Source organism: Gymnoscopelus microlampas, assembly GCF_963454915.1.
Source record: "Gymnoscopelus microlampas genome assembly, chromosome: 1".
In the NCBI taxonomy this organism is placed as follows: domain Eukaryota; kingdom Metazoa; phylum Chordata; class Actinopteri; order Myctophiformes; family Myctophidae; genus Gymnoscopelus; species Gymnoscopelus microlampas.
Window position 1 is genome coordinate 22,352,339 of NC_139962.1, and position 27,427 is coordinate 22,379,765.

A 27,427-nucleotide genomic window follows, 5' to 3' on the forward strand; every position below is an offset into this window, starting at 1 on the left:
GCATGCGCCAAGCATTACCGACTTTCCGCTCCGACGTTACTTTTCTCTCGCGTTTGGGGAAAACGCGTCTCAGGTTTTTACAGCGACCGGCGCCACTGACTTTTTGGTAGCGAGCTTTCGACTTGTTTTGGACGTAGTCTCGGAAAAGACCACGGCAAGGCCAGACCCGGCCAGCCCTGAGGTTCATGGTCCCGGTCAGCTGAAGAAGGGGATTCGGGAGAGGTGTAACCGTGCTCTTTTGCAAGGATCCTTGGTCCTTATCCCATTACGCATCTGTGTCACTTTAGATTTCTTTGGCTATTCAAAACTAGCAGATATACAAGCTCATAGCGCGGCACCGAGTGCCGCGCTATGAGCTTGTAGATCTGCTATTTTTGAAAAATCGTGAAAATTATTTTTTTATATTTTTTTCCCAAAAAATATTAGGATTTAGATTTTTTTTTAGAAGTGGCCTCAGGTCTTAATGGGTTATTAGTGGAGAACATCAGTACTGGACTGGACTGGTGGGAGGCCAAAGCACCAGATGAATATACCGGTGGCCCTGCCAGAACTATCCCAACACCCTGAGCTTGACATTTAGGTCCCCCCCAAAAAAAAGAAAGAAAGTGGGGAAAGCAGTGGAAATGTAGAGTATTTTGTTCGCTCATGCAACTCATCTGGACCATGTGTGTTCAGGTCTGTTTTCACTCACGTTATACACGTTATTCTCCTCTCTCTCCCTCCCTCTCTCTTTCTCTATCTGTCTGTCTGTCTGTCTGTCTGTCCACATCTGTCTCGTCTCTCTCAGCTCATGGGCTACAGCGAGAAGCCCCTCAACCTGCAGATGTTCATCGGGACGGCGGACGACCGCTACCTGCGGCCGCACGCCTTCTACCAGGTGCACCGCATCACGGGCAAAACGGTGGCCACGGCCAGCCAGGAGATCATCGTCTCCAGCTCCAAAGTTCTCGAGATTCCTCTGCTGCCCGAAAACAACATGTCGGCCAGGTAGGTGTCAGAAACACTCCCGGGCTCGTATTACTCTAGGTTATGAGTCTACCACCAATGGTGCGAGCCCTGTCTAAGTGTAAAAAATAATCACATTTATGACCGTACAGGGGTCCACATGTCTTCCAACGCCTTTAGTTTATGGATGTTTAATTCAAACCAACGGGACAATCGCTGCGCGCGCGGCAGGAAAATATGAGGGGTTCCCACCAAAGCAGAGAAACAGGGACTTTATTTCCATATTTATGATTCTTCTGCATCATCCGGGTGATTATATTTATACAAGCTCTGGTTTCGTTTACTTTGGAATTTCGCAGGGAGGTATTTGGTAGGGCTTTTCACATTTACAGTTGTAATAAATCATATTCACGGGGCATTTGCAATTTGTGATTCGACACTTAATTTCCCCCCTTATTGCCGGTTCCCCTACCGGGCTGTGGTTGGTTTTTTATATCACTCCCAGGCCCTCGGTACTTAAATATTTCTTCGACTCCTGCCAATTTCGGATGGGGCTTGTGCTCATGATGAGGGCCAACGGTTGTGTTTTCTTTTTTCTCCCCTCTCTCTCCGCTCTCTACCTTGCAGCATCGACTGTGCTGGCATCCTGAAGCTGCGGAACTCGGACATCGAGCTGCGGAAGGGGGAGACGGACATCGGGAGGAAGAACACGCGGGTGCGCGTGGTGTTCCGCGTGCACATCCCCCAACCCAACGGCAAGGTGCTGTCGCTGCAGGCCGCCTCCATCCCCGTGGAGTGCTGTGAGTGTCTGCTTCCTTGGCCGGAGTCACACACACACACACACACACATACACACACGTTTGTATTACTATACTTGTGAGGACATCAACACATTAGGACAGCCATTTTATGAATGCCATTTAAAAAAAAACAGCAGATCTACAAGCCCACAACGCGTCGCGCTGCGACACGTTGTGAGCTTATAGATCGGCTGTTTTTCGGTGCATGACACTGGCGCACAACTAAGTATAAAATCATGTTTAACTCTAAATCCAGTCCCTAAACCCAACCTCTAAGTGTTTAATCCTAACCTGAATGTTTTTCTAATTGTAAACGTATCTCTAAAAATGTTTTTTTTAACTATAAAACAACCATTTGTCTTGTGAGGACCAGGAAAACGGTCCTCACAATGCATATTTCTTCAAATTCTACTATACTTGGTCCTCGCAAGTATAGCAACACACACACGCACACACACACACACGCGCGCGCACACACACACACACACACACACGTTGGTATTAATATACTTGTGAGAACAACAACATATAAATACATGTAAATGGCACTTTTATAAATGCCACTTTTTTTTTTTTGGTGTTCGCCATTTTTAACCCTAACCCTGAAGCCTGAATTATACTTAGTTGAACACTGGTGCCACGCACCGAAAATGATCGATCTGCATGCTCACGCTGGCACACGACACTGGAGTAGGCATAATTGCTATTATGCCTACTCTGGCATGCAGCTAAATATAAATCAGGCATACTGTAATTCCATCCCTAAATCGAACCTCTAAATACCTGATCCTAAACCCAACCCCAACCTGATTTTTTTCCTAATTGTAAGCCCATCTTATTAAACGTATTATAACCATAAAACAACCAGGAAAATGTCCTCACAATGTCGCTATACTTGTGGGGATATTTTGCCCTCACAAGTATAGTACACACACACACACACACACACACACACACACACACACACACACACACACTATGGCGCTCGATCCGTGCCACGTCAAACCTTGACGCGTCACATGAACGCGTGATTTTTGTATTGCTCTGCACTGTACCGTGTGAACTTGTTATTATTTTCCCATTGACTCACAATGGGTACGCGACGCGATGGGACGTGCATGCGTGCACGCGTACCCTTCCCCCGTGCCCTACGCGGGTTACACGTTAACACTTAGTTTATGCGTTTTTAGCGAACGCACGCATCAACGCATGCATTTTTTTTTGGGTCACGCGACTACAGGAGGCAGGCAATGAGGGCTGCACAAAATCACACGTGAATATTGTTGATGCACAGCACCGTGCGTGCGTGTGTGTGCATGACAGATGACTGTCAAATAAACCGTCATGGTGATTATAGCGTGTGTGTGTGTGTGCAGTGTTATCAAAATAGACCGTCACACGTGATTGTTGTTGTTTCACAGCACCGTACGTGCGTGTGACACGTTCTATATAAAGTAGCTACACTTTAATACGAATAATAAAGATCATCTCTCATCATAGGCCTACCTCATGAATGAGTTTGTGCGCAGATCCAGGCTCCATTAAAGGCTTGCATTTATTCTATGATGCTTTTTGTCCCCATATAGAAGCTAATAACTGTATTCATCTTTAAAACTCGTGTGAAACTTTCATCAGAAGTCCATCATTTGGGGTTTATTGGTCAGTCAAAGAGACAAGGGCCACATGGGCAGACCATGAAGTGCTGTGGGCATATAACTGTCATTGCGCACGGCGGCCTCTCCAGCACCTCAGGTTGACACAATTATAAATAATTATAGCCTATAATAAAAAGCTATGCAGATGGATGGATCATGGATGCTCTATTGATAATCAAAATGCGGGAGAACTTGCGACCAGCGGTGTCCACAATCTCCACATTATCCCCCCTCATATAAACTTGGGTGCAAAATATGGCATAACTGACCGGTGATTAGCCTACCAAGTCCGATCCAATTCAAACATGTCTGCGACTGCAACTTAATTTTGTTCATAAAAACACAGTCTAGGGGAATTATGAAAATGTACTTAAAGTACCAAAAGTAGGCTAGAAGTAGGCTACCCATTTCACAAGTTTTCAAATAAAATATAAAAATCAGCAGATCTACAAGCGGAGGGTCACTGGACATGAACGCGGCTCCTGCCCGCAACAAAAAAAAAGACGAGAGAGAAAGGGGAAGAGAGAGAGAGAGAGGGGGGGGGAGAGAGAGAAAGATAGAGAGAGAGAGGGGGAAGAGAGAGAGGGGGGGGGAGAGAGAGAGAGAGAGAGAGAGAGAGAGAGAGAGAGAGAGTCACGGCCCTCTCAATCAATCAATCTCGAAAGCAGTCCAAGTTCATGTTCAGTTCAATACCATTGCTGTTGCAAATTCCAAGCCATATTGAAGTATAGGATAATCCACAATGAAATGATCGTCCCATGGTGATTGATCACAGAGTAATATTGTGGCTTTTCCAACAATCTAAAACTAAAGCCACAGTTTTTGATCAGGGGGCAGGCTGGCAGGGGATGTATGTATATTCTCGTGTCTCGCTTTGTTTAGGCTATACAATTAATCGCAGAAATCCAAGAAGTTGCATCAATCACTCCACAATGCGTCGAATCGCCATGCATTGTGAGCTTGTAGATCGGCTATTTTCAAATGGCCGAAATGTGTATAGGGCTGAAGTTAGCCCTGAAACATGACTGTCATACCATGACAGTCATGGTGCCATGTCCCCCCAGTTTATAGCGGTGTTCGATTTTTTTTTACATTGCCAACTCTCACATGTACACAAACGTTCAGATTTCAAATATAAAGTGCTTACCCCTGAGCCACGGATGTTACAGGGCGATCCGGACCGCGATAAGTACCCGTATCTCCCGTATTGTTAAATAAAAAGCATTTTATCCCATCGCCAGCCTTTTCCTTTTTTTTGGTAATGTATCAGAGTGCAATACACCTCCCAACCATTAGTGTCGCATGGTTGAAAGTATCGGAGAAAAAATTGAGAAAATGGCTGGCGATCGGATTACATTTTTTATTGAACAATACGGGAGATACGGCTACTTATCGCGGTCTGGATCGCCTTGTAACATCCATGGCTCGGGGTTAAGCACTTTATGTTTCAAATCTGAACGTTTATGTTCATGTGAGAGTTGGCAATGTAACAACAATCGAACACCGCTATAAACCAGGGGGACATGGCACCATGACGCTTGCGTCATGAGAACCATGGCGAGGGCTGAAGTGTGTTTAGTGATAATAACCAATTACCAAGATATAACAAGTAGGCTACTAACTAAAGTTTTCAAATAATTATAGTGGAATAGGCTAAAAAGTACAATATTTGCCTCTAAGATGTAGTGGAGTAGGAGTAAAAGTATTGAAAATTGGAAATAATCTAGTAAAGTAAAATTACCTCAAGATTGTACTTAAGTAGGCCTACAGTACTTGAGTAAATGTACTTAGTTAGTTACTTTACACCACTGCGAGAGAGAGGGGCTCGAGTCGCAAAGCGAGTTAATTCAGCCAAAATCTGTCACTTGCGTTTCAAATTGTATTCTTTGATCGGCTGGTGAGTGATATAACTTAACTGTCACAACTTGGTGTTTATAAACATACTTGTGTGTGGATTACGGAGAAATTTGAATGAAGTCTTGATCGGGGAGGCTCTATATACGCACTTATGGATATCTTTATGTCAGTCCGTGCAACGTACGGTTCGCGGCCCCGGCCGGAGCGGCTTGGAGCGGCAGCCGGTCATTGAGTAAATGTAGGCTACTTTATACTTTACAGGAGGAGGAGTACTTCCAATTTTCAATACTTCTACTTCTACTCCACTACTTCTCAGAGGCAAATATTATACTTTTACTGCACTATAATTATTTATTATATATATAATTATTGTTTACAAAACTCACATTAACCACTTCACACCCCATATAATATACAAGATTTGTATTTGTGAAATGGGACATTCTGCATAATGAATATTAGCCTACTTTCTACTTTTGGTACTTTAAGTACATTTTGGTGCTCCGTGGCGGGGCAGGTTATGAAAAAAACCTGACCCGCGCATCACTGCCCCCCAGAGGTGTCCCCGGACCCCACTTTGAGCACCAATGCGCTCATCTTCAACAGGAGTTGGATGGGATGAATACATAATGAATACATAAACGCATTTTGATTGGTCAAAGGTCTAGCAGTCACCAGCGAATTTCCGCAAAATATGACTGCTGTCCGAATAAATAAAAGACACATTTTCGAATTAATGAGGCCATAACATAACATAAATAATGGGAACAAACGATACCGAACAAACTTCAGTAATATTGCTCTGGCGGAGCTGCAGCTGATATTGGCCACTCCGGTTGGGTCTCAGAAGTGTGTGAGTGATAAACATAAATTATATAATTAATTTGGCCTGCAATTATCTAATGCTGCCAGAGAGAACCACAATGTTCTCTATTTCTCGCAAAAGTCTAGAAAGACATGTGTCCATGGCACGTCAGTGCGCCCCAGCCATGATTTTTTATTGTATAATAGAAGGCATGGGCATTTTAGCATTTTTGGTTGTGCATGTTATAGTGCCCTTGATATCAAAACGTTTCCCCGTTAGTGGTGCGTAAAAGTGTGGTTCTTTTCGGTGAAATGACATTGTGCGCATCGGGCGCATCTGCTTTAGTCGGGGATTTGAGTCAAAAATGATGATTCTGGCATTTTAGGGATGAGATCTGATTTGACAACTGTTTGTCTTATATTAGGAGGATGTTTGTAGACAACTCTGGGCATGTCCTTGAAAGTAGTGGCCAATTTTGGGTCGCTACTGAGGATATACCAATGTTCCTTTATTGTGCGTTCAAACTCCTTACCGGGCTGAATATTGTACAATGCATAAGGGAGCGTTACATGGGGAGGCGTCCCGTTCGGACTGTAGGGTATAGTCCGAACGAGTCTGTTTGGTCTGGAGTCACCTGAATACAGGAAAATTAACTAGAGAGTTCACAGAATAAATACAATTTTGAATTAGAGCAATCTCTTGAGAAATGACATGGTGTCGGGGAACTGAGGCAAGAGGAGGCATCATAACATACACCGGACCCGACATTGGTATCATAGGCCTACTGTAGGCATAGGCCTATAGCTTTGTATTGCCTTGAAATAAAATATTATTTGACAGACATGGCTATAGCCTACATGTTACTGATTATTTGGAATGTTATATTATTGCAACCGCTGCAATATTGATTGTAATGGATGCATAAAACTCAATGGAGGGAAAGGGCGCGCACAGTGCACCATGCGTAATGGAGCGAGGGAGGGAGTGCTATGACATATAACAACGGTAATAACAACGGTTATAACAACGGACTAATGTTAAAGTCCGTTGTTACTCACGCCATAATCCTCTCAGGAGCATTGCATGTAAAATCCAAGACATATACAGTCAATATAGTCTAATAGGCTGCTTTTAAATCTACAATAAAATGACAACGGATTGTCCCCTCTCCTGCTTGTCGTTCCGTGATGATTTTTACTTTTTTCTCACCATCATGCACTCTTATAATATCAACCATTAAGCACAGTCAGCTGGCTGGTGTCAATTATCTTTCTATACTCAATGACAGCTGCATGGAGGAGACTCAGGAGAGTAGACCTCAAAACAATAAAATAACCAAATAAATATCCTAGGCTAAATTTCGTATACCGGGCAATTATATCAATGAGAGAGCGAGAACGAGAGAGAGAGAGAGAAACGGAGCGAACGGAACCATTCAACACCATACAGGTTCGGTTTAGCTCAGGATAGACAATTCATATTGTTTTCCTACCCTTTGATAGGCTATACTGAGAGAACATTAAATTACAACTAGATAGATACAGTGAGTGTGTCCAATCCTACTACAACAGCACTACAAGGGACATTCATTCCAATATAAAATAAAGTTGCAGCGGGGATATCATTAGGCTATACATTAGAGGCAGCTGCGCATCATTGTTAAAGTAACACATTTAACATTCGACCCATGAACTTCGACGCTGACGGCCCCAACGGAGGTTGCACCCTCCGTTTTTAAAAAGAATCCTGCAAGGATGACAGACCCTGCATTCAACCCGTGTGTGCACCGTGCGCTACTCTGCGCAGAAAGAGGGTTCTCGTCACAGTGAATGAGTTACAGCATGTTTCAAAGCTTTTTCATAATAATACAAGAACAACGCGACATTCGGCATAATGAGTAGCCTATACGTTCTACTTAAGTATATTTTGATGCCAATACTTTTGCCATAAATGAGCGTGCCTTCTTTCATATACTGTAAGTGTTGCGCTCTCTCTCTCTCTCTCTCTCTCTCTCTCTCTCTCTCTCTCTCTCTCTCTCTCTCTCTCTCCATTTATTATAATGACCATGAGCGGTCCGGTGTTTATGTATTATTATTTATTATCATAATGACCATGTGCGAATGCGCAGTGACGTCATCGTACCTACATGAGAAATGTGACAAGTATTATAGGCTAGTTTTACCGTGTCTGGTACCAATACAAAAAAATAAACTGGTCTGAAATAGATAAATATATAGCTTACAATGGCGAAACAATATTATTTATTATTATTAGGCTATTTAGTTAATTTAATGCGGGGTATTTAGAAACAAATATTAATATCTAAATTGTATCAATGCCACTAACCTGGATACATGGATGTGATAATACTTTTATATTTTTTAGGCTACACGATCACACAACGCGATGCAGCACATATATCAGGCCTCAGGCGTTCACATGATGCGGTGCAGCACACCACAATAATCACGCCTGCTTTCTGCGCTGAACGCACGCACACACGCACGCACGCACGCATAAAAAAAAACCAAGTCACATTACACGACACGTTCACACGCTGATGCAACACGTCACGCTTGCTTTCGTGTAGAGTATGCGCAGAACGCACGCACACACGCACGCACGCACGCATTAAAAAAAATCACACGTTCATGTGACGCGTCAAGGTTTGACGTGGCACGGATCGAGCGCCATACACACACACACACACACACACACACACACACACACACACACACACACACACACACACAGACTTCCAAACAAGCATACGCACACACATCCAAACATAGACATTCTGATAGCACACATAAATCCTGAAAAGCGTACATATACATGCATTGACACAAAGCACACATCACGCAGACACCCATACTGTATATCGCCGGTGTCGATAGAAAACCTCCATATTTCGACTTTTTATGTTTTTATCATTATTTTAATTTTAAAATAATTATAATAAAAAAGGAACCGCTTTGGACATACAAGGCTTCCACCCAACGGCAACGATATACAAACACAGAGATCCCGGCACACACACGCGTGCTCCCTTGAAGACATTAACGCGCCGGTCTACAATCTGTACTTGTTGATTAGAGAGCCACAGTACTGCGGGTCTAGCTGTTTTACTGAATGTTGATTTAATCTACTGTTTGCACTCATTGAAAGACGCTTTAGATAACGGTGTCCGATAAATGCCCTTCTAGTCCGGCTTTTGGCTCAGCAGCCACACACACACACACACACACACACACACACACACACACACACACACACACACATATCTAGACGGTGTAAATGGCCGCGTCAGTTCAGTAATGTTATTATCATTATTTATTTCTTTTTCTCTTTGATCTCACCTTTATTTTATCTATTTTACAAGAGTTCAGCTGCAGCATAAAAGTTTCACATAAAATAAACATAAAAAAAATAAACATGAAACAGCAACATAAAAACTTTATATATAATAAAACTTAAAAAGAACTTAAAATGATAACAGTACGAGGGGATTTAGCTGCGTTCAAGTAACGGGACATAAGTGGTCCAATAGCCCTTAATCCAGTTTTTCTTAGAGTCTAGTTTGAGGTGAGTCTGTAGCTCACACCAAGATGAGGATGCAAACACATTCAAATCAATTTCACCAAAGCCTGTACAGGTTAGAGGAATGACCTACAGTGGGGGAAATTCTTTCTCTCGTGAGCGCTTCATCATTTTGTAGTTTTTCGTGAGAAGAGAGAGGATAGAGAACGAGTAAGAGCCATAGAGAAATAAAGGAAAACGCAGCGTAGAAACGGGTTTAAAGATATATTGCATGTAATCCATGTGATTGACGATAATAATAATCGTGGTGTCGTGCGTTCCTCTGGGTCCTGTGCTTGCCTTTCAGCCCAGAGATCAGCTCAGGAGCTTCCCCAGGTGGAGAAGTCCAGCCTGAGCAGCTGTCTGGTCAGCGGGGGAGAGGAGATGCTCATCACCGGATCCAACTTCTTCCCCGAGTCCAAGGTCATCTTCCTGGAGAAGGGTCCCGGTAAGAGAGACGTCAGCACAGCAGCATGGCTCACAGACACAAAAACTGTTGTTTTTGTGTTTGTGAGCCAACACTCTATAGCTCTATAGCAATGATTACACATCCTATAGCAATGATTACTATCAGAATATAGAATTTTAACTTTTTAACAACAACAAAGAAAATCGTGTTTTATTGAAGAAACCTCACTTACACTACCTTTAAGTCCTATTCTGTCATTGTCACAGCTTCATATACGGCAGCATAACTATACTGTAGTAAATATAGACCATTTTACTTTTTTATGGACTTAGCGTTTGTTTACGTTTTGCCCAAAGTTATGAACACTTTATCGAACTTGCCTGAGTAATTGGGTCAAACACAACGTTGCACGTTAAAAGCTGAAATCCGGAAATTATTCTAATGAATGAAAGGTTATTTGAACGGATCTGTATGGTACAGTATGTTAATACTATGTAACTATCTGCAGTGGTTGGAGGTGGTCTTCGCTAGGACACCTACTGGTTCACAAGTAGTAATGCCTCAAGCTCATGAGAGCAGAATCTGCACTGGGCAAGTGGTGATTGCCTCTGGGCTGAGTGGTAGACATTTGGTCTCCCATCTGGGAGACTGCGGGATTAAATCCTAGGTACGACATCAAAGTTACCGACTGCATCTTTAATAAGTGACATCTGAATTTCACTCATGAATCAATCTCTTCTCCAGGGTCTATTTTTTGGCTAGATTTTACAAATCAATCTGTGCTTTAATTTTTTTTAATCAAAACCTTAACGATAACATAAGCCAAGAAAAGAACCGCACAGTTCTATTTGGCATGTTCAATTACATTATTATGTCTACAAGCACGTTTTAAGTCTACGCAAGTTGATTATCATACCGTACTGAAATGAGGGGAATCCACTGGCTTCTTTAAAAAACACAAACCACGTTATGCTTCAGTTAACAGTATGTCGAGACTTATCGTGCCAGTCCACCTCTATGGTCCTTTTTAAAGGGAGCATATGTTATGCTAACCCTAGTCCAGTGGTTATAAACCTGTGGAACCAGATTACAGTATGAAGTGACAATTTAAAGGAGACACACCATGAATTAAAAAAAAATATTTGATATTTAATATCATATGGTGTATGTCCCTCAAACCATTTTCAAAAGGTTTGATTCTAAATCAGCACTCAGATATACTCATCCCAAGTCAATTCTCTCAGGCTTATAAAGCACTTTCAGCTGCAATACCAAAACGTCCTGTTGGGCAGAGGGGTGCTACTGAGCAATTCTAAATACTCAGAATACATCAAAATACATGGGCAGAAAGTTTGGTGATGTAAGCAAACTTGCCATTCTGAGATGGCCTGTTTAGACACGCCCATTTTGAAAATCTCTGAAATGAGAATGAATGACTGAATGTTAAAAAAAAATATTTTTTGGGGTACAAGAGACACTGGGGAGCCCAAAAAATACAAAAAAAAAAAAAAAAGTGAAATTCATGGTGTGTCTCCTTTAAGGCATTTTAATACATAATACCTAAAAAAAAAGATTGTATTTGTTTTAATTAAATGACTGCATCAAAAGTAATCAACCAACTATACTATAAAAAAAATGGTCAAACGTTGGCCAAGTTGTCAAATAATAAAAGAGACCAAAAAAAAGAAATAGTCGATCTACAATCTCACAGCGCCTTGTGTTGCAAGGCACTATCTATCTGTGGGAACTGAGTCAAACTAAATGTAATGCCTCAACTCCTACGATTCCAAGTGCTTCTCAGGGTGGGGGGTCCCCAGGTCAAATATGATTATTTTGGGGGGTCCCCAGTTCAAATAGGATTATTTTGGGGGGACCCCAGTTCAAATAGGATTATTTTGGGGGATCGCGGGCCAGAAAAGGTTGAGAACCACTGTCCTAGTCTATTGTGGAGTTCTCCACAGTATCTTTGTTGGAGCCTCTAACTTTTTTTTATGAAGCACTTTACTCCAGTAACCTTAAAAAGAAATCTGCACATTTTCAAACAAGCCTCACAAAGAACTTGTTGGTTTAATTATGAAACAAAAGGAGTGAGAAAAACAAATCCGTGCCGAGTTAAAACAAACACAGCTGTAGATTCCTTTGTCAATGAGTTTTAAAAAGCAGAACCAGTGTGCCCTTTAATAAACCAAATGATTAAACCACATTAAAACACAGAATGGTATCATTGTTGTCTCTCAGAATTAGCATCCTACTAACAGGTCAAAGCAGAGATGTGCACCTGGATTATGAGACATGCTACAAATATGACTTATTGATTCTGGCAAACAGGTAGATGGGAGTTTTGGATATTTTGTCTCCTAGAGCGCTCTTCAATTCTTTGAAGCCAGAAACAACAATGCCACTTTTTTTTTTTTTACAGTGTAACACCTCCTACCTCTAGTATGTTAATTGCACTACATGGATTTACCTTGTCATGCCCGGAATGTCTCTGCCTGGCTCAGGAGACAATAGTCATCTCTCAAAACAGACAATGGACATGTCTGACAGAGCCATTAGCGTAATGATGCCAGGCATGTGTTCTGTGTCATCTAAAAACACACCATGTCACTTATTTTCTGGTTATCAGCTCTGCCATCAGATCTGCCAGGTTGTCTTGGCCCTGGCTAGCGCTGCAAGCCTTCAGGGCATGTTCTCACACACATACGCACGCACGCACACACACACACACACACACACACACACACACACACACACACACACACAGACACGTGTACATACATACACAGGACAGATTTATTGCTTCTGGTTACGTAAGTTTATCCGGTGAGCACTGTAAATAGACCAGGTGTTGTCTTGTATCCAGACTTGCACCATATTTTGTTAATTTCTAACGTGGCCTATTTGTGCCGGTGTTTGGTGGACCTGTATCTTGGAGCACTGGCAGAGATGATTGTTCATACAGGATTTGATTTACCGAAGGCACAAAATACCGCAAAAGAAAACTGAAGTTATATTATTTAAACTAGAGATTACCGACAGGAGAGAGGCTGTCGTAATCACTTTAGTCCTGGTGTCCCTATTTTGGACATGGCATTATAGGTGAACATTTTCAAAACTTTAAAAAAATGGCAAAAGATAGCCGATCTACAAGTTCACGCTATTTTCTCTATTTGTGAAATAGGTCTTAAGTGGTTAATCTTGTTACAAACATAAGCAAAACGTGTCATGGGGGATGAGGCTCGGATTTGCTGGATTCAGTGTGGAGGCTTAGATTTGGAGTCCGAAAAAGTTTGGACTGGTTGCAGGTGGCTGGTTTAGGATTCTGTTCAGCTTGATTATATCACATGGGAATAAACTTGTTTAAAGACTATCAGGGAATTCAGCATGAAACGCTAAAGAGCCAGAGGTGATCATGTTTTATCATGTGAAGATGCATGATGCATCGTTTAAGAATTTCCCTTCTGGGAGCACCCTGGTAGCTTAGCGATATAGCACCCAGGCCTCAATGGTGGCGGGTCAATAGCTTTATCCTTACAGCAACGCCCATAAGACATACGTATACACCGGCAAGACGCTGGCTGAGCAGCGAGTTTCAATGCAAAGTCTATGGAGACGAGCTTCTCCACAATCCTCCTTAGCGTCGTGACGCTCAACAGAAAAAAGCGTGATGTTTTCTCAACTTTGATGCTGGTTGAATGACTTGAGTCCCCGCCCCTTTGTCCCCCATTTCTCCACCCACCACTCCAAGGACAGAAAATGTTTCTCCCTGTGTGTCAGACCGCAGTCAATTAAAACGTGGATATACTGCACCACGATTTGTTCTTTTTACTTGATTTTGATTGATTGAAATTTTTATTAGGCAAAAGAATGTAAAACAACACAGTTACATTTATAATGCTTTTGTCTAAAATAATAATCTGTGTATATAGAATTCCCTAGCAAACGTGTTAGTTACACCAACATTCTTCTTGTGAAGCAGTCTGTTTTAAAAAGGTTGCATGTGTCATTTTGACAGCCACCATTGAGCTATGCTTTCCACAGGTACTTTGCTTTCCACAGAAGCTGCATTGCTGTAATAGACTTCGCACATTTTTATATCAAAGATTTTAACTAGCAGCTGTGCACGTGAAAGAATTGAAGATTGGGCAACTGCATGGCATTATGCCTAAAATGTACTGTATACATTGTTTACAAACACGCCACGGGATCTCTAGCCTAGTGTCTGTCTGTTGCTATAGCTGCAGCTGACCACGAGATGGGCTGAGCTCCATGGCTGTCGTTGGCCGTGGAGTAGAAACACTCTCACTCAACACCACTTGCAAGTTGCAACTGACAAAAAGTAATTGCTGTATGCGCATAGAGATTATGAAAGTTTAAAACTAGCATCCATACACTACAGACAACTTAACAACATACATAAACAACCAGGACAGCTCCGGCGGCCGATGGTCTGAACGGCACGCCAGTAGTCAATCAATATCGATTCCTTTCTCATCTGCACAGCTGCTGCTTTAAATCTTGGGATTTCAAAATGTGATACTTTCCATACAGTCAGTTCCTTCACCTCAACAAGCAGACACACACCTTGACACACTGGTGACGGCCGTCACTCATAACCTCGAACTCGCCCCAATTATTTATTTTAGCGTCGTGGACTAGCTTCGACACTGCCTGTGTGACAGAGGTGCAACGTGGTGATAAAGCACTCAAACCTGCCCCCGTTAGAGGCCTGGGTGCAATTCTCTATGGCATTGGACCCCAGGGAGTTCCAGGGGGTCCCCAGCTAAATTTGTCAATGTGGCGTCACAATTATGTTTAACCACAGTAACCATATGTTATACTTTGGCTATTAAAAAATAGCAGATATACAAGCTCATAGCGCGGTACCGAGTGACGCTCTATGAGCTTGTAGATCTGCTATTTTTTTTTAAATCCCTTGCACAAAATATTTTTGAGATGGGGGTCCGCAGCCAAATATATATAATTTTGGGGCTCCTTGAAACCCCCAAAATGAAAAGGTTTGAGAACCGCTGCTCTATGGCCACCATACAGGCCTGGGTGCGATTTCCGGCAGTCGCACCTCTGGCTTGGCGTGCCAGCAAGCTCAAATAGCAAGTGTTTGTTGGTTAGGTGAGAAAATTAGATTTGAATTAACTTCAGGACATTTAACTTAATGAATAAACACATAATCTTTGAAAGGTTTTACAAAAAAAAGTTTTGAGAACCACTGCTCTACCGCACGCCCCTCTCTCTCTCCATAAGAGAACGGCACGTACAGTAGTGTAGCAGCGGGGCCTGGCCCTGTGATGGAAACTGTGAATGGTTGGCATTCAGCGAGCCAGTCCCTGCCTGCCCACGCTACCTTTAGTACAAAGGCAGTAACAGTCAAGTTCGCACACGGTAGCTTCAGCTTGTCGATGGCTGTTTTCACTGACTGAGAACCATTCTCTTAAAGATACTGTAGGAAGAAAGAAAGAAAGTAAAGGGGGGAAAAAAACAACTCAGAGGCACACAGGAATGTTTGTGTAGTTCTTTGATGGGCGCTAGGTGAAGCATGGCGTTAGGAAAAGCAGCGTTGTAGAAACAACGCGCCGGTGGTCAGGGCTTTTTGGATCCCCTTCAGGGGGCGAGTGGAAAACACACAGAGGTGCATTGTGGGTTACGGAGAGAGAAAGTGGAGGAAAAGTTGGGCCCCCTGCAGAGAGAGGGAGGGAGGGGAGGGTGTGCACGATCCCCCTCATCAGTGGTTCCCAAGCTGGGGTACGGGGCCTCCCCTTGGAGGGCGCCAAAGATCACGGGGGTTGGGGGGTGTGTGAGGCCTTGTCAGTATGGAGGTAGTCCCAAGATTTCACCTACTGTCTGCCTGTACAGTATGTTGTCAATGTGATATCAGCACATCTTGTCATACAGAATGATATGTTTTTTATAGCTTAAATAGACGATCTACAAGCTCCCAACACGACGATCTACAAGCTCCCAACACGTTGCATCGCAACGCGTTGGGAGCTTGTAGATTGGCTATTTCGTTTCAATATCCGTTGTATGAGAAGTGCTGTATATAGGGCTTAAGTGGTTAACATGTCTGAAAAACACAAGCGTGTGTGTGTGTGTGCGCGCACGCACACGTGTGTGTGCGTGGGGGTCTCCGCTTTTGTCAAAATGTAAGAAGGAAAAAAGGTTGGGAACCAACCAGTGCCCCCTCATCATTGCTAATCCGTCTGCCTTTCAGCAGAACAGGCCTGATTCGACTGAACGCCGTTATGGAAGAGAGTAAAGAAACAGAGGGGCAGTGACACACATTTTTCCGCCTGCTCTCATACATGGAGGATAAGGTGGGATCACGGCTATAATGGCGGAGCCGGGGGCTTATACTGTGGGTTGCACACAGAGACCAGAGATTATGGGTTTCACAGTGCACAGCGGGACATGCTTCTCATCACTATATACTGCTGTTGAGAGATGTCGCTTTATTGTGGAGAACGGTCTGACGTTTGGAACTTGGCTCTAGCGTCAGGTAATTGATCACGCATGTAGATAATGTGTGGCTGCTCCCAGCGATTTGCATGAAATGAGGTCACGGCCTCTTTGTTTTGTTCACTATTTTGATCATTATTTATTTAAAGTTGTATTTATTTATTACATTTTTTTCTTGCCTTTATTGATTTTGATTGAGTCCCCTAGTCTCTCTACAGCAGTGGTTCTCAAACTTTTTCATGTCAAGGACCCCCTAATTGACACTTATTACCCCGTGGACCCCCATTTGAAAAGATAAGCCAGGGACCCCAATAAGAGAAGGTTTTTACGGCTCTCTAGCAGTGATTCTCAACCATTTTAATTTCAAGGACCCCCAGTTTGACATGCATTAGGCTACGGACCCCCATTTAATGGCATTTATACCTCTGAGAGTGTACAAATGGAACCAAATGGACCCGTTAGGGTCCATTTGGTTCCATTTGTACACTCTCAGAGTTACAGACCCATAAGGGGCCATTTGGTTCCTGTCCATCATCTAGCTGGGGACCCCCTGGAACCCCCTAAGTACCCCTGGGGGTCCCCGGACCCCACTTTGAGAACCAATGCTCTACAGTGTAGAGAGACTCGGGGAGTGACATGCACCACGGGTCCGCCGGGTACGGGGATGGAGCGGTGCGGGGACTGGCTTTGAGGCGTCAGAGCCTACGGTATAATGTTGCCGTCGGGCAGAAACCTCTCATCTCCATATTCTAACTTTTTGTATTTTTTTCGTAAATGAACGTCCTACAGTACTTGATCATACTACAGCGTCACACAAAAGTATCCAAAAGTAGCAGATCCACAAGCTCGAAATGCGGCGCAAAGAGACGCGTTTTGAGCTTGTAGATCTGCTACCTTTTATATATTTTTATTTGAATCCTGAAAAGTAACAGTTTTGGACATGTTGTGAGGTTTCCACCCGACAGAGACGCGATATGGTATAGACGGCCGCCTTAACCACTCGTCTATCGGCGCCCCTGTTCATTTTATTACAGTATTCCCAGTCACTGTGTCTGCTGGTTGATCTGGGATGACATTTAAAGAATTAATATAAAACATAAAAAGAAAGTTGAGGCTGATCGGTCCAGCGAGATTAGCCCCCCGGACAAACAGACACGCACACAGACTCACAGACAGACCAGACCCTCTCCTACAGAGCTATGTTGATATTTTCGGCGTGTGACATAGCCACACAATCAAGTATAAAACAGGCAGACAGAGATGAGACGTAATTTCCAGCAGGGAATCGAACCTGGGACGTTACCATTACACGGTCAACGCACAAATCGCTCAGCTACAGTACCTAAACACACTCACATAGGGGTTTTGTACCCAAAAAAAAAGCAACTTTCCAGCATGTCTGGACATCGCATGCCGGTTTGGTTTCTATGAGGTGCTTGTTTTCCTGACCTTCTCTTGTTTTTTTTCCCTGCGTTTTGCGCGCTCTGCGTTGACACGTATCCCCGCTGAATGAAGGAGAGAGGTTTGGAGTGAAGTCAGACCATCAAGGTCCAGGTTCCAGTCTGCGTGTGCGGTCCAAGCGTTCACTCTGTGTACGAGACGTCCCTGCTGGCCTGAACCAAATACCAGCACATCCACCTTGGCTTTCACCCCAGCCGCTTTACTACCTGCCTGGCTGTCACTTAATGCAGTGGTTCTCCAACTTTTTCGGTCGGACCCCCAAAATGGATATGTATTTGGCCGCGGACCCACCCCCCCCCATCTGAAAATGTTGGGACCCCAGAAGAGAAGACTTTTGTGAGAAAAAAAAATTAAGATTATTAAACATTTTCTGAAAAGAAATTATGACAATTTCAAAAATAGCAGATGTACAAGCTTGCAGCGCAGCGCAAGGTGACACACTGTGAGCCTTTCAGATCTTTAGATAAATATAAAGTGGTTAAAATAATTGCTACAGTATGCTACATTAACTACGTTTCCTGGGGACCCCCTGGAACCCCCCCAGGACCCCACTTTGAGAACCACTGACTTAATCAGACTGAGAGGAACTGTTTAAGTAAAACAAAAAAAAAAGAAAACTGGAGCAATGTGAAAAATTAAGTAATTTTAAACTGTGATTCGAGGATCCCCATGTTTGATATTAATTAGGCCATGGACCCCAATCTATACTGTGAAATCCTCAGTGTTCATTTAAGTCTGACGGTTACTTTTGTAAGCGTCTGAGTTCCAGACTGCACGTAATGGACCATTGGTTCTTAAACTATCAGTCATTGGCTGAGTGCGGACCCTCTGGAACCCTCTCAGAATCAGAATAAGGATCAATGTTAATGTCACATCACAGGAGAAGGGAGAGCAAGGAGAAAATGGAGGAAAGAAACCGGTCAAAAGAAAAATCTAAGATGCGTACATTTAGACACACAGCAGAAAAAGCAGAAGGTACTGTATGTACATGTAGTTAGACATGAGGTGAACCCCTGCATGCCATGTTGAGAACCACGGATTACAGAAACACACGTAGAATCACGCCTCGTTTTCCCCAACAACGAGGAGGAGAAAGGAGTTGCTAACAGCCTAGTTTATGTTCAGCAGTACGACGGTGCCGCTTGCCAAGAGGAATAAGATCCAGCAGGCTAACGGCACGCCGGTGCGCCGGGATATAAATTAGGCTTTACTTAAGGAGTTCTATTTGACGACGGCTGAAAGTTTACACAAGAGGGAGTGAGTGTTTGCAAAAGCCTAGAATGTGGGCCCCCCATCCCCACACGCTCCACCACCAGGATGTCTTTGCACAGTTATTATAAGCCAACAGCCATTTGTTTTCCTTGTCAGATCTACCAACACAATGAGTATATTTTCTTTTCCCCTTCTGCTGGGTGTGCAGTCAGTGGTGTCGGGGGTGGGAGGAGGGGAGGGGGACTCGGTATGAGGTTCGTGTCGGATCTTGTTGCCTCGGCGGTGCGCATGTGGGGCCCCCCCAACGCCCCCCACCCCGCCCGCCTCGCCGCCTGTTGAATGTCAACATTACGCGCTGCAGCGCCGCACCGCTGTCAGCCGGCGCAGAGGGAATCCAAGGTCATTCGCTGCTTCAGTGAGAAGAAACGCTCTCCCACTCCCAGCTCATCCCCGGAGAGAGGCAACCTTTTGTGGTTTTACAATAGAGAGAAAGAGAGAGAGAGAGAAAGAGAGAGAGAGCGCAGGGGAGATTAGTGGGACTCCGGCTCCAATTTTCCTAGTGTTATAGGGTAAGATCAGAGCAGGTACAGTAAGTCACTTATTCAAAGCTCTGGGGGTCTTGACGGAACGCAGAAAGGCCTAAATGTGACATGGCTTATGTGAACTTAAACCCCATATACTTTGCTTTTACTGGAGTCCCCCAGGTGGTCTATAATAGACCCCTCCTGTTTTCTCTCTACACCAGCGATCCCCAACCTGTGGGCCAGGGCCCACCGTTGGGCCGTGAGGATATTATATACGATTTTACTGATAATAACATTGATATTTAAAAAATATATAATGGCAATCATGGTATGTGTTTTCATTGTGACGCCAATAAATAGGAACTTAACGTATACTACGTTAGTTCCATTGATCCAAGCCTGAACACAATTGATTGATTGATCATTAACCCATTGAGACCTGAAGCCAATTCTACATGTCTCCTAAATATCAACAGTATTCTGAAAAATGTATGTTTCTATATCAGTGGTGCTCAATCTTTTTCATGTCAAGGACCCCCAAAATTATATGTATTTGGCCGCGGACCCCCATCAAAATATTTTGTTCCAGGGACCCCCCAGAAGCAAAGATTTGAGCTAAAAATGTTCGCTTTAAAAAATATATATATTCAAAGATTTGCACACATTTTCACAATTTTTCAAAAATAGCAGATCTACAAGCTCGTAGCACGGCACTCGGTGCCGCGCTATGAGCTTGTAGATCTGCTATTTTTGAATAGTCCAAAGTGTAAAATAATGCTTTTTAGCTCAAATCTAAAAATGACACAGTTCCAGGTCTTAATGGGTTAAAATAAGCATGCTCTGAAAATGCACGTGGCCCACCCATCTGACACGATTGCAAGACATTTTCAAGAGGGCCCTGATCAAGAAAAGCTTGGGATCTGCTGAAGTACACTAAATATCTTGCCTGAAAATACCCAATCTACAAGTTCACATTGCGACATGTTGTGAGCTTGTAGATCACAACACGTCACCGCCCCCCAGAATAGAGCCGCTAGGGTTCATACGGTTAACCCATTCATTCCGGGAACGCATCCGTGTCATATTAGATTTGAGCTATAACCATTATTTTATTCTTTGGCTATTCAAAAATAGCAGATCTACAAGCTCGTAGCACGGCACAGAGTGCTGCGCTACAAGCTTGTAGATCGGCTATTTTTGTGCAAATCTTTGAATATATATATTTTTATAACATTTTTAACTCAAATCTTTGCTTCTGGGGGTCCCTGGAACAACATATTTTGATGGGGATCGGCGGCCAAAAACATAATTTTCGGGGTCCTTGACATGAAAACATTTGAGAACCACTCATATAACAACATACGTTTTTAAAAAAAACTGTTAGGATTTAGAAGACATTTGTGAAGATTTACACACATTTTCATGATTTAAAAAAAATACAAGCTCATTCGGTGCCACGCTTGTATATCTGCCATTTTTGAACAGCCAAAGAACTCTAAAATGACAGAGATGCGTTCCCGGATTGAATGGGTTAAAGAGTTCCTCATTGTGCGGAACTGTCATGGGGGTTCTTTCAGGCAGGCGATGCTGCAGAACATCCACATTGATGTGTTTGAGGGAAGCCCCTTCGAGAGGAGACACAGCACAGGTGTACAGAGATATAATCGTGACCACGTGTGCTGCCTTCAAACGCAGGCAAAAACAAACGCGCCGCTGCCAAAAAAGCCACGCGGCACAGAGTTAGGATCTGAATGAGTTGCTGCTTCTTCTTCTTCTGCGTCTTCTTCTTCTTCTTCTGCGTCTTCTTCTTCCCCGCGGCCTGTTGTGATGACCATGACTTCTTCCGACCGTGCCGACGAGCCGCACAAGTGTTTCCCCGCACGAGTGTTTCCCCGACCTCAACTGCTTCCCTCTCTCTCTCTCTCTCTCTCTCGGAGCAGCAGCTGCCCCTAAGATGTCTGGCCAAATAATTAGCTCCCTCGTAGGAAAACTGGAAAAATCAAGGGATGTTTCCTAAGCCAGAAACCTGGCAGCGTGCGGAGGCATTTTCAAATAAATAGAGTTATTCCACTGCTCTTTTCCACAATCCCTAACCCAGGCAAGACAAACAGCGGGGCTATTTAGACATCTGATTACTTTTTAATGGCTGTAAAAATATTCTCCACGGGGCGCTTCTGGGCCTGTTAAAAACGACGTCATTTTGATGCCTCTCGCTTCTCCCAGCGGAACGAATTGAAATGCCACTGCTGCTTGCGGAAGGAAGGAAGCCTTTTTGTGGTATTTTCAGGCCGAGGCCTGTTTTGAAAAAGCAGAGTGCGCCGCCGACATGATCGCTAAGGAAAGTGGACCCCGGAGAGGACTCTATCCAGACGAGGACCGGAATAATGTCCAAAAACTATTACGCCACACTTCCAGACGGCTCTGGATTATAACAGCCATACATAGATCTTTCGCCCGGTCCTGTGTGGTGGTCTGAGCACGTTGTAAGGCTAATATATTCTGCAGTTATCCACACCAGATAAATCCCCTCCAATTTCCTCTCTGCTTTATCAGAAATTAAATGGGGGAAAAAAAGAACCTGGGTTCCAAATGAATTCAATGTAGTTATTATTTAGTCACAGTCCTCTTGTTAATACTTTTCATTGCTTCGATACTTATAGAACCCACAGACACACTTAACCACTTCAAACCTGGCGTCACTGTTTTGGGCAAGTCATTATAGGCGACGATCTGCAAGCTCACATCGCAAAGCATTGTGAGCTTGTAGATCAGCTATCGTCGCTAGTATTAATAAAAATAAGATAATAAACATTTACCACTTAAACCCCAGCATCGGAAAATAGCAGATCGACAAGCACACAACTCGACGCTATTTTCAGCGAAAGCTCCCCCACAATAACAGCTCCCCACAATAACAGAAAACAGAAAATACACTAGTATTGAGCCCTGTGGAACTCCGGTTACCCATATGGGGTTTTAAGTGGTTAAACAATGAAATATGGAGATACAAGTTTTCTGAGTGACAGTGACAGTGTCTGTTTTTCTGTGCATTAGTAAAGCAGATTTTCCCCTTGTTTGAAATGAATGCGTTGGTGGAGGACTCTGGTAATACCATTACACTAGGAAGTGACAGAGTCCTGTGTGTCATGTGTCTGTGTGCTCCATCATGCGTTCAGTGCAGTGGTGTAAAGTAACTAAGTACATTTACGCAAGTACTGTACTTGAGTACAATTTTGAGGGATGTTTACTTTACTGGAGTTTTTCCAATTTTCATACTTTTACGTCTACTCCACTACATCTCAGAGGCAAATATTGTACTTTTATTACAGTACAATTATTTGAAAAATGGAGTTACTTGTTACTTTGTAGATTTTGATTATTTTTACAAAACCACTTCAGCCATTTGAAAATAGCCGATCTACAAGCTCTTAGTGCGTCGCATCAATCTGCTATTTTCAAAAGATTGTTATACATTTTAAAAACCTGAAATGGGACCTTCTGCATAATGAGTACTTTAAGTACATTTTGATAACAATACTTTTGTACTTTTACTCAAGTAAATGTTTAAATCCGGACTTTTACTGACGTGGGGAGATCATTGTCTGGGAGGTTCCTCTCTGTGGAGGTTTTGTCCATTTGTCCATCATGTGAAAACCAGACAGACATTATAATGGGACTGCTATGGTCATCTGTGGTCTTCCATAATGTGTTCCCATGGATTCAAGTTCTCAGTTACCAGTCACTGATTTCAGTCATTTGGATTCCATAGAAGTCAGCATGTCTTCTATAGAATGCATGTTGCGCACCGAAAATAACCGCAGTAGATTGACTAGTAGTTATTTTAAGATTCAAGTATTTGAAGTGGTCAAACTAGCAATAGAATAGATTATAGAGAGTTTGAATCAGTCAATCTAACAATAGAATACATGTTCAGATGCATCTTCCATAAAATACTAATCTATGGTCTCACATATCCTCATAAAAGCTAAGGTTAAGGCCTCAGTCTGCGATCTCTTCAACTGTCATTGTCTTTTTGCACGCACGTTCCCACCGTGTCCTGTTATAGCGCCACCAGCAGGCCGATTTTTGCAAAACACATTTTTCGTATAAATTTGTCCAAGACTAACACAAATTGGTACAGGTTATCTCTGGGGTCATGTGATCAAGATGTATACTGTACGTTAGAGTTTTCAGATCCCATTCCAAGTGGCTATGACCAAAGTTTGCGGGCCCTGGGTAGGCAACCTGGGGCCCCGGCCCACAGGTTGAGAACCACTGTCTTAAATGAACAATGTTTAATGTCATGCTTTTATGTTGTTGTTGTTGTTGTTGTTTAGATGGACGACCACAGTGGGAAGTCGAGGCAAAAGTCATGCGTGAAAGATCTCAGGGGGTAAGTAGTACTGGACACTCCACTGGTGCTTCACAAACGTTTTGGCTAGAGACCCGAAACAGAAATGTGATGTCTCCCGGGACCCAAACTTATTTGAAAAAAAAAAGGTTTACTCTCGACCCATAAAAATGGGACCCAAAAAGTGTTTTGGAGACACAACTACTACTATGGTTTATTCAAAAGCCGTTTTAGGGTGCAGTCACACCGAACTTTAATTCTGCCAATGCGGCGGATTCTGCCAATGCTTTTCAATGGGAATGGAGCCATTTGTGGATTTCCGCAGATTTCTTTTTGAAAGCATTGGCAGAATCCACCGGATTGGCAGAATTCAAATTTGGTGTGACTGCACTGCACCCTTTGTCAGTCATGTATTTATTTATTTATTTAAATATACTATGTACAAGATATTTGAAAACTATGAATTCGGGTGAATGATGCAATTCAAAGTGATTATACAGTAGGTAATTATTATTTTTTTCTTTGTTAAAAAGTTAAAGCTCTATATTATGATAGAAATTGCTATTGTGTGTTTGTTCAGTAACGGGTCTACCTTTTCAGGTCGGGATACACATTTCATTCAATCTGGAAAGAAAATCCCACAAAAAAACGATATATATCAGCTTGTGTTCCAGTTCAAATTGTGTCTGCTCATTTATTTGTTTCATCACTTCCAATTTCACTTGTTTATCCTGTATCCAGAATCAGTTCTTTCTCCTGATTGGATGAAATTGGTATCCCAGTTTATGTTTACTAAAGAGCTGGGGAGACGGGGAGACCCCTGTTACTGAACAAACACTCTATAGCAGTGATTACTATCAGATAGAGCTATTTAACACTTATTTGAATAAGAAATATCACTCAGTGCACCTTTAACCCATTAAGACCAGAAACGCATCTGTGTCATGTTAGATTTCTTTGGCTATTAAAAAATAGCAGATATGTGCTATTATTGTGAAAATGTGTGCAAATCTTTGAATATTTATATTTTGTATAATATTTATATTTTTAAAGCGAACATTTGTAACTCAAATCTTTGCTTCTTTTTATTTTTTTTGCAAAAAAATGGATTTAGAAAACATTTTTAGAATCGGCCTCAGGTCTTAATGGGTTAATATACATATTAGTGATGTATGTTAATAGTGTCATTTATGTTACGATATTGATATTGTTCCCCAGTCGAGCATCCTGGTGGAGGTCCCTCCCTACCACAGTAAGACGGTGGCGTCTGCCGTCCAGGTCCAGTTCTATGTCTGCAACGGCAAGCGGAAACGCAGCCAATCGCAGCGTTTCACATACCTGTCAGGTAAGAGGAGCGACCAATCACAACACTTCACATACAGTTCTGCTGTCATGTAATGGAACAGGTCTGTTTGGTTCCATTTGTACACTCTCAGAGTTACAGGCCTGTAAGGGTTCATCTAGTTCCTAATATCAGTTAGGCTTGGGACCCCCTGAAGAACTATTGAACTAGCATGTCTCTAGAACACACTAGCTTGTAGGAACATACGGTCTCAAGGTTATGTTGTGTTCCCGTTTCTCTCTATCTCCCCGTGTTCCTCTCTTCTCCTCTCCTCTCCCTGGGTAATGACTGTGATTATAACAGATAACAGAGACAGACATAGCAAGCTGTTTGCACTTGGCACCTCTCCACTAACCCTGTTTCTCTGTCTCCCTCCAAAGTTTGCATTGCTGTGGTTTATTTAATGTTATTTGGGCGGAGGGGGGGGTGCTGCTACACTGAACGATAACACACACACCTGCCAACTGTTTATCTGTAAACCTCCCCTTCACTGTTACGGTTACGGTTATGTTTACGGTAATCAATTAACTGATAATTATAGCTTTTTAGTTTTTTTTTCTAAATGTTTTTTTCCCAGAAATAATAATTTCGAATAGATTTTTTTTTTATTACAATAACCTGATTCAATTAGTTTGATTAACGACCTAAACCCTGTATTATACTTTGTTGTATAACGGTGGTGTGCAAAAATATCGAAACTCATCGTAACACGTTGTGAGCTTGTAGATCGGCTATTTAAAAATTAACATTGGGAATATTTTACAAACATCTTACAAAACAAATCAAATATGGGGGTCCTTGGCACAGAATATTCTTAGATGGGGGCCCACAGCCAAATACATGATAATTGAGAACCTCTGCTACATGTGGAATGAAGACACACAAGCCCCTGTCACACTTTAAGCCAACTCTTTGTCTGGTTACTTGGTAATGTTATTGTTTTGTTTTGTTTTGTTTCTTCCTCTTGAATCGAGTCAAACTGAGAACAGCGTTGGCGGAATATCTAATGACTGTGGATTTTTCTGCAACATATCCAAACCTTAAGTTTTACCACAAGAGTGTGAAAAGGATGTGTGCGTGTGCGCGTGTGCGTGCGTGCGTGCGTGCACTTGTATATCTCTACTTGTGAGGGCCAAATGTCCCCACATTTATAGTAGAATTTGAAATAGACATTGTGAGGACAATTGTCCTGGACCTCACAAGAGAAGTGGTTGTTTTATGGTTAAAAAAGGTTTTGGGGAGTTAGGCTTACACTTAGGAAATGATTCAGGTCGATATTAGGATTAGGTATTTAAGAGGTTAGGTTTAGGGGCCGGGGTAGGAGTGATTCCTGATTTGTGTGTGTGTGTGTGTGTGTGTGTGTGTGTGTGTGTGCCTGCGCGTGCGTGCGTGCATTTTCACACGTATATCGTCTCTGTCAGGTGGAAACCTCATATGTCCAAAACTGTTACTTTTCAGGATTCAAATTCAAAAGTAGCAGATATCTACAAGGTCAAAACACGTCGCTTCACGCCACACTTCGAGCTTGTAGATCTGCTGCTTTTGATACTTGTGTCTGACGCTCTAGTATGATCACGCAGGGCATTCATTTACGGAAAAAAAACACAACAAGTTAAAATATGGAGATAAGAGGTTTCTGCCCGACAACAACAATATGTTATTTGAACATAATACCTCGCCCACCTATAGCCTCTCTGTGAGCGTCGCCGGTCGCCCACTCATCATCACACCTTGTTCCTGTTGTCTGCCGCTCACAGAGCAGGGCAGCCAATCAGAGCGCAGTTCAGCAGTGGTGGAAAAAGTACCAAAAATGTTTTACTTAAGTAAAAGTATCAATACTGCAATGCAGAAATACTCTGTTACAAGTGAAAGTCCGGTGTTCAAAATGTACTTGAGGAAAAGTACAGAAGTATTGGTGTCAAAATGTATTGATACGTTTTCGAATGTATACAAATATTTTGAGAATAGCAGATATACAAGCTCACAATGCGTCGCAATCGTGACGCATTGTGA

At 42.7% G+C, this 27,427-nt stretch overlaps 1 protein-coding gene across 3 annotated transcripts in view; it reads left to right on the plus strand.

Moving 5' to 3' along the window:
- Positions 1-27,427, plus strand: part of nfatc3a (nuclear factor of activated T cells 3a) — a 144,474-nt gene that overhangs the window by 83,789 nt on the left and 33,258 nt on the right. For all 3 annotated transcript variants that reach the window (XR_014601354.1, XM_084065323.1, XM_084065324.1), the window contains exons 4-8: positions 788-987; positions 1,573-1,745; positions 9,949-10,089; positions 24,059-24,114; positions 25,291-25,417. Coding sequence is in view for 2 of the 3 variants with exons in the window: in XM_084065323.1 (XP_083921449.1) it covers positions 788-987; positions 1,573-1,745; positions 9,949-10,089; positions 24,059-24,114; positions 25,291-25,417 (697 nt within the window). In the remaining variant the exon portion in view is untranslated. The remainder of the gene's footprint in view (positions 1-787; positions 988-1,572; positions 1,746-9,948; positions 10,090-24,058; positions 24,115-25,290; positions 25,418-27,427) is intronic.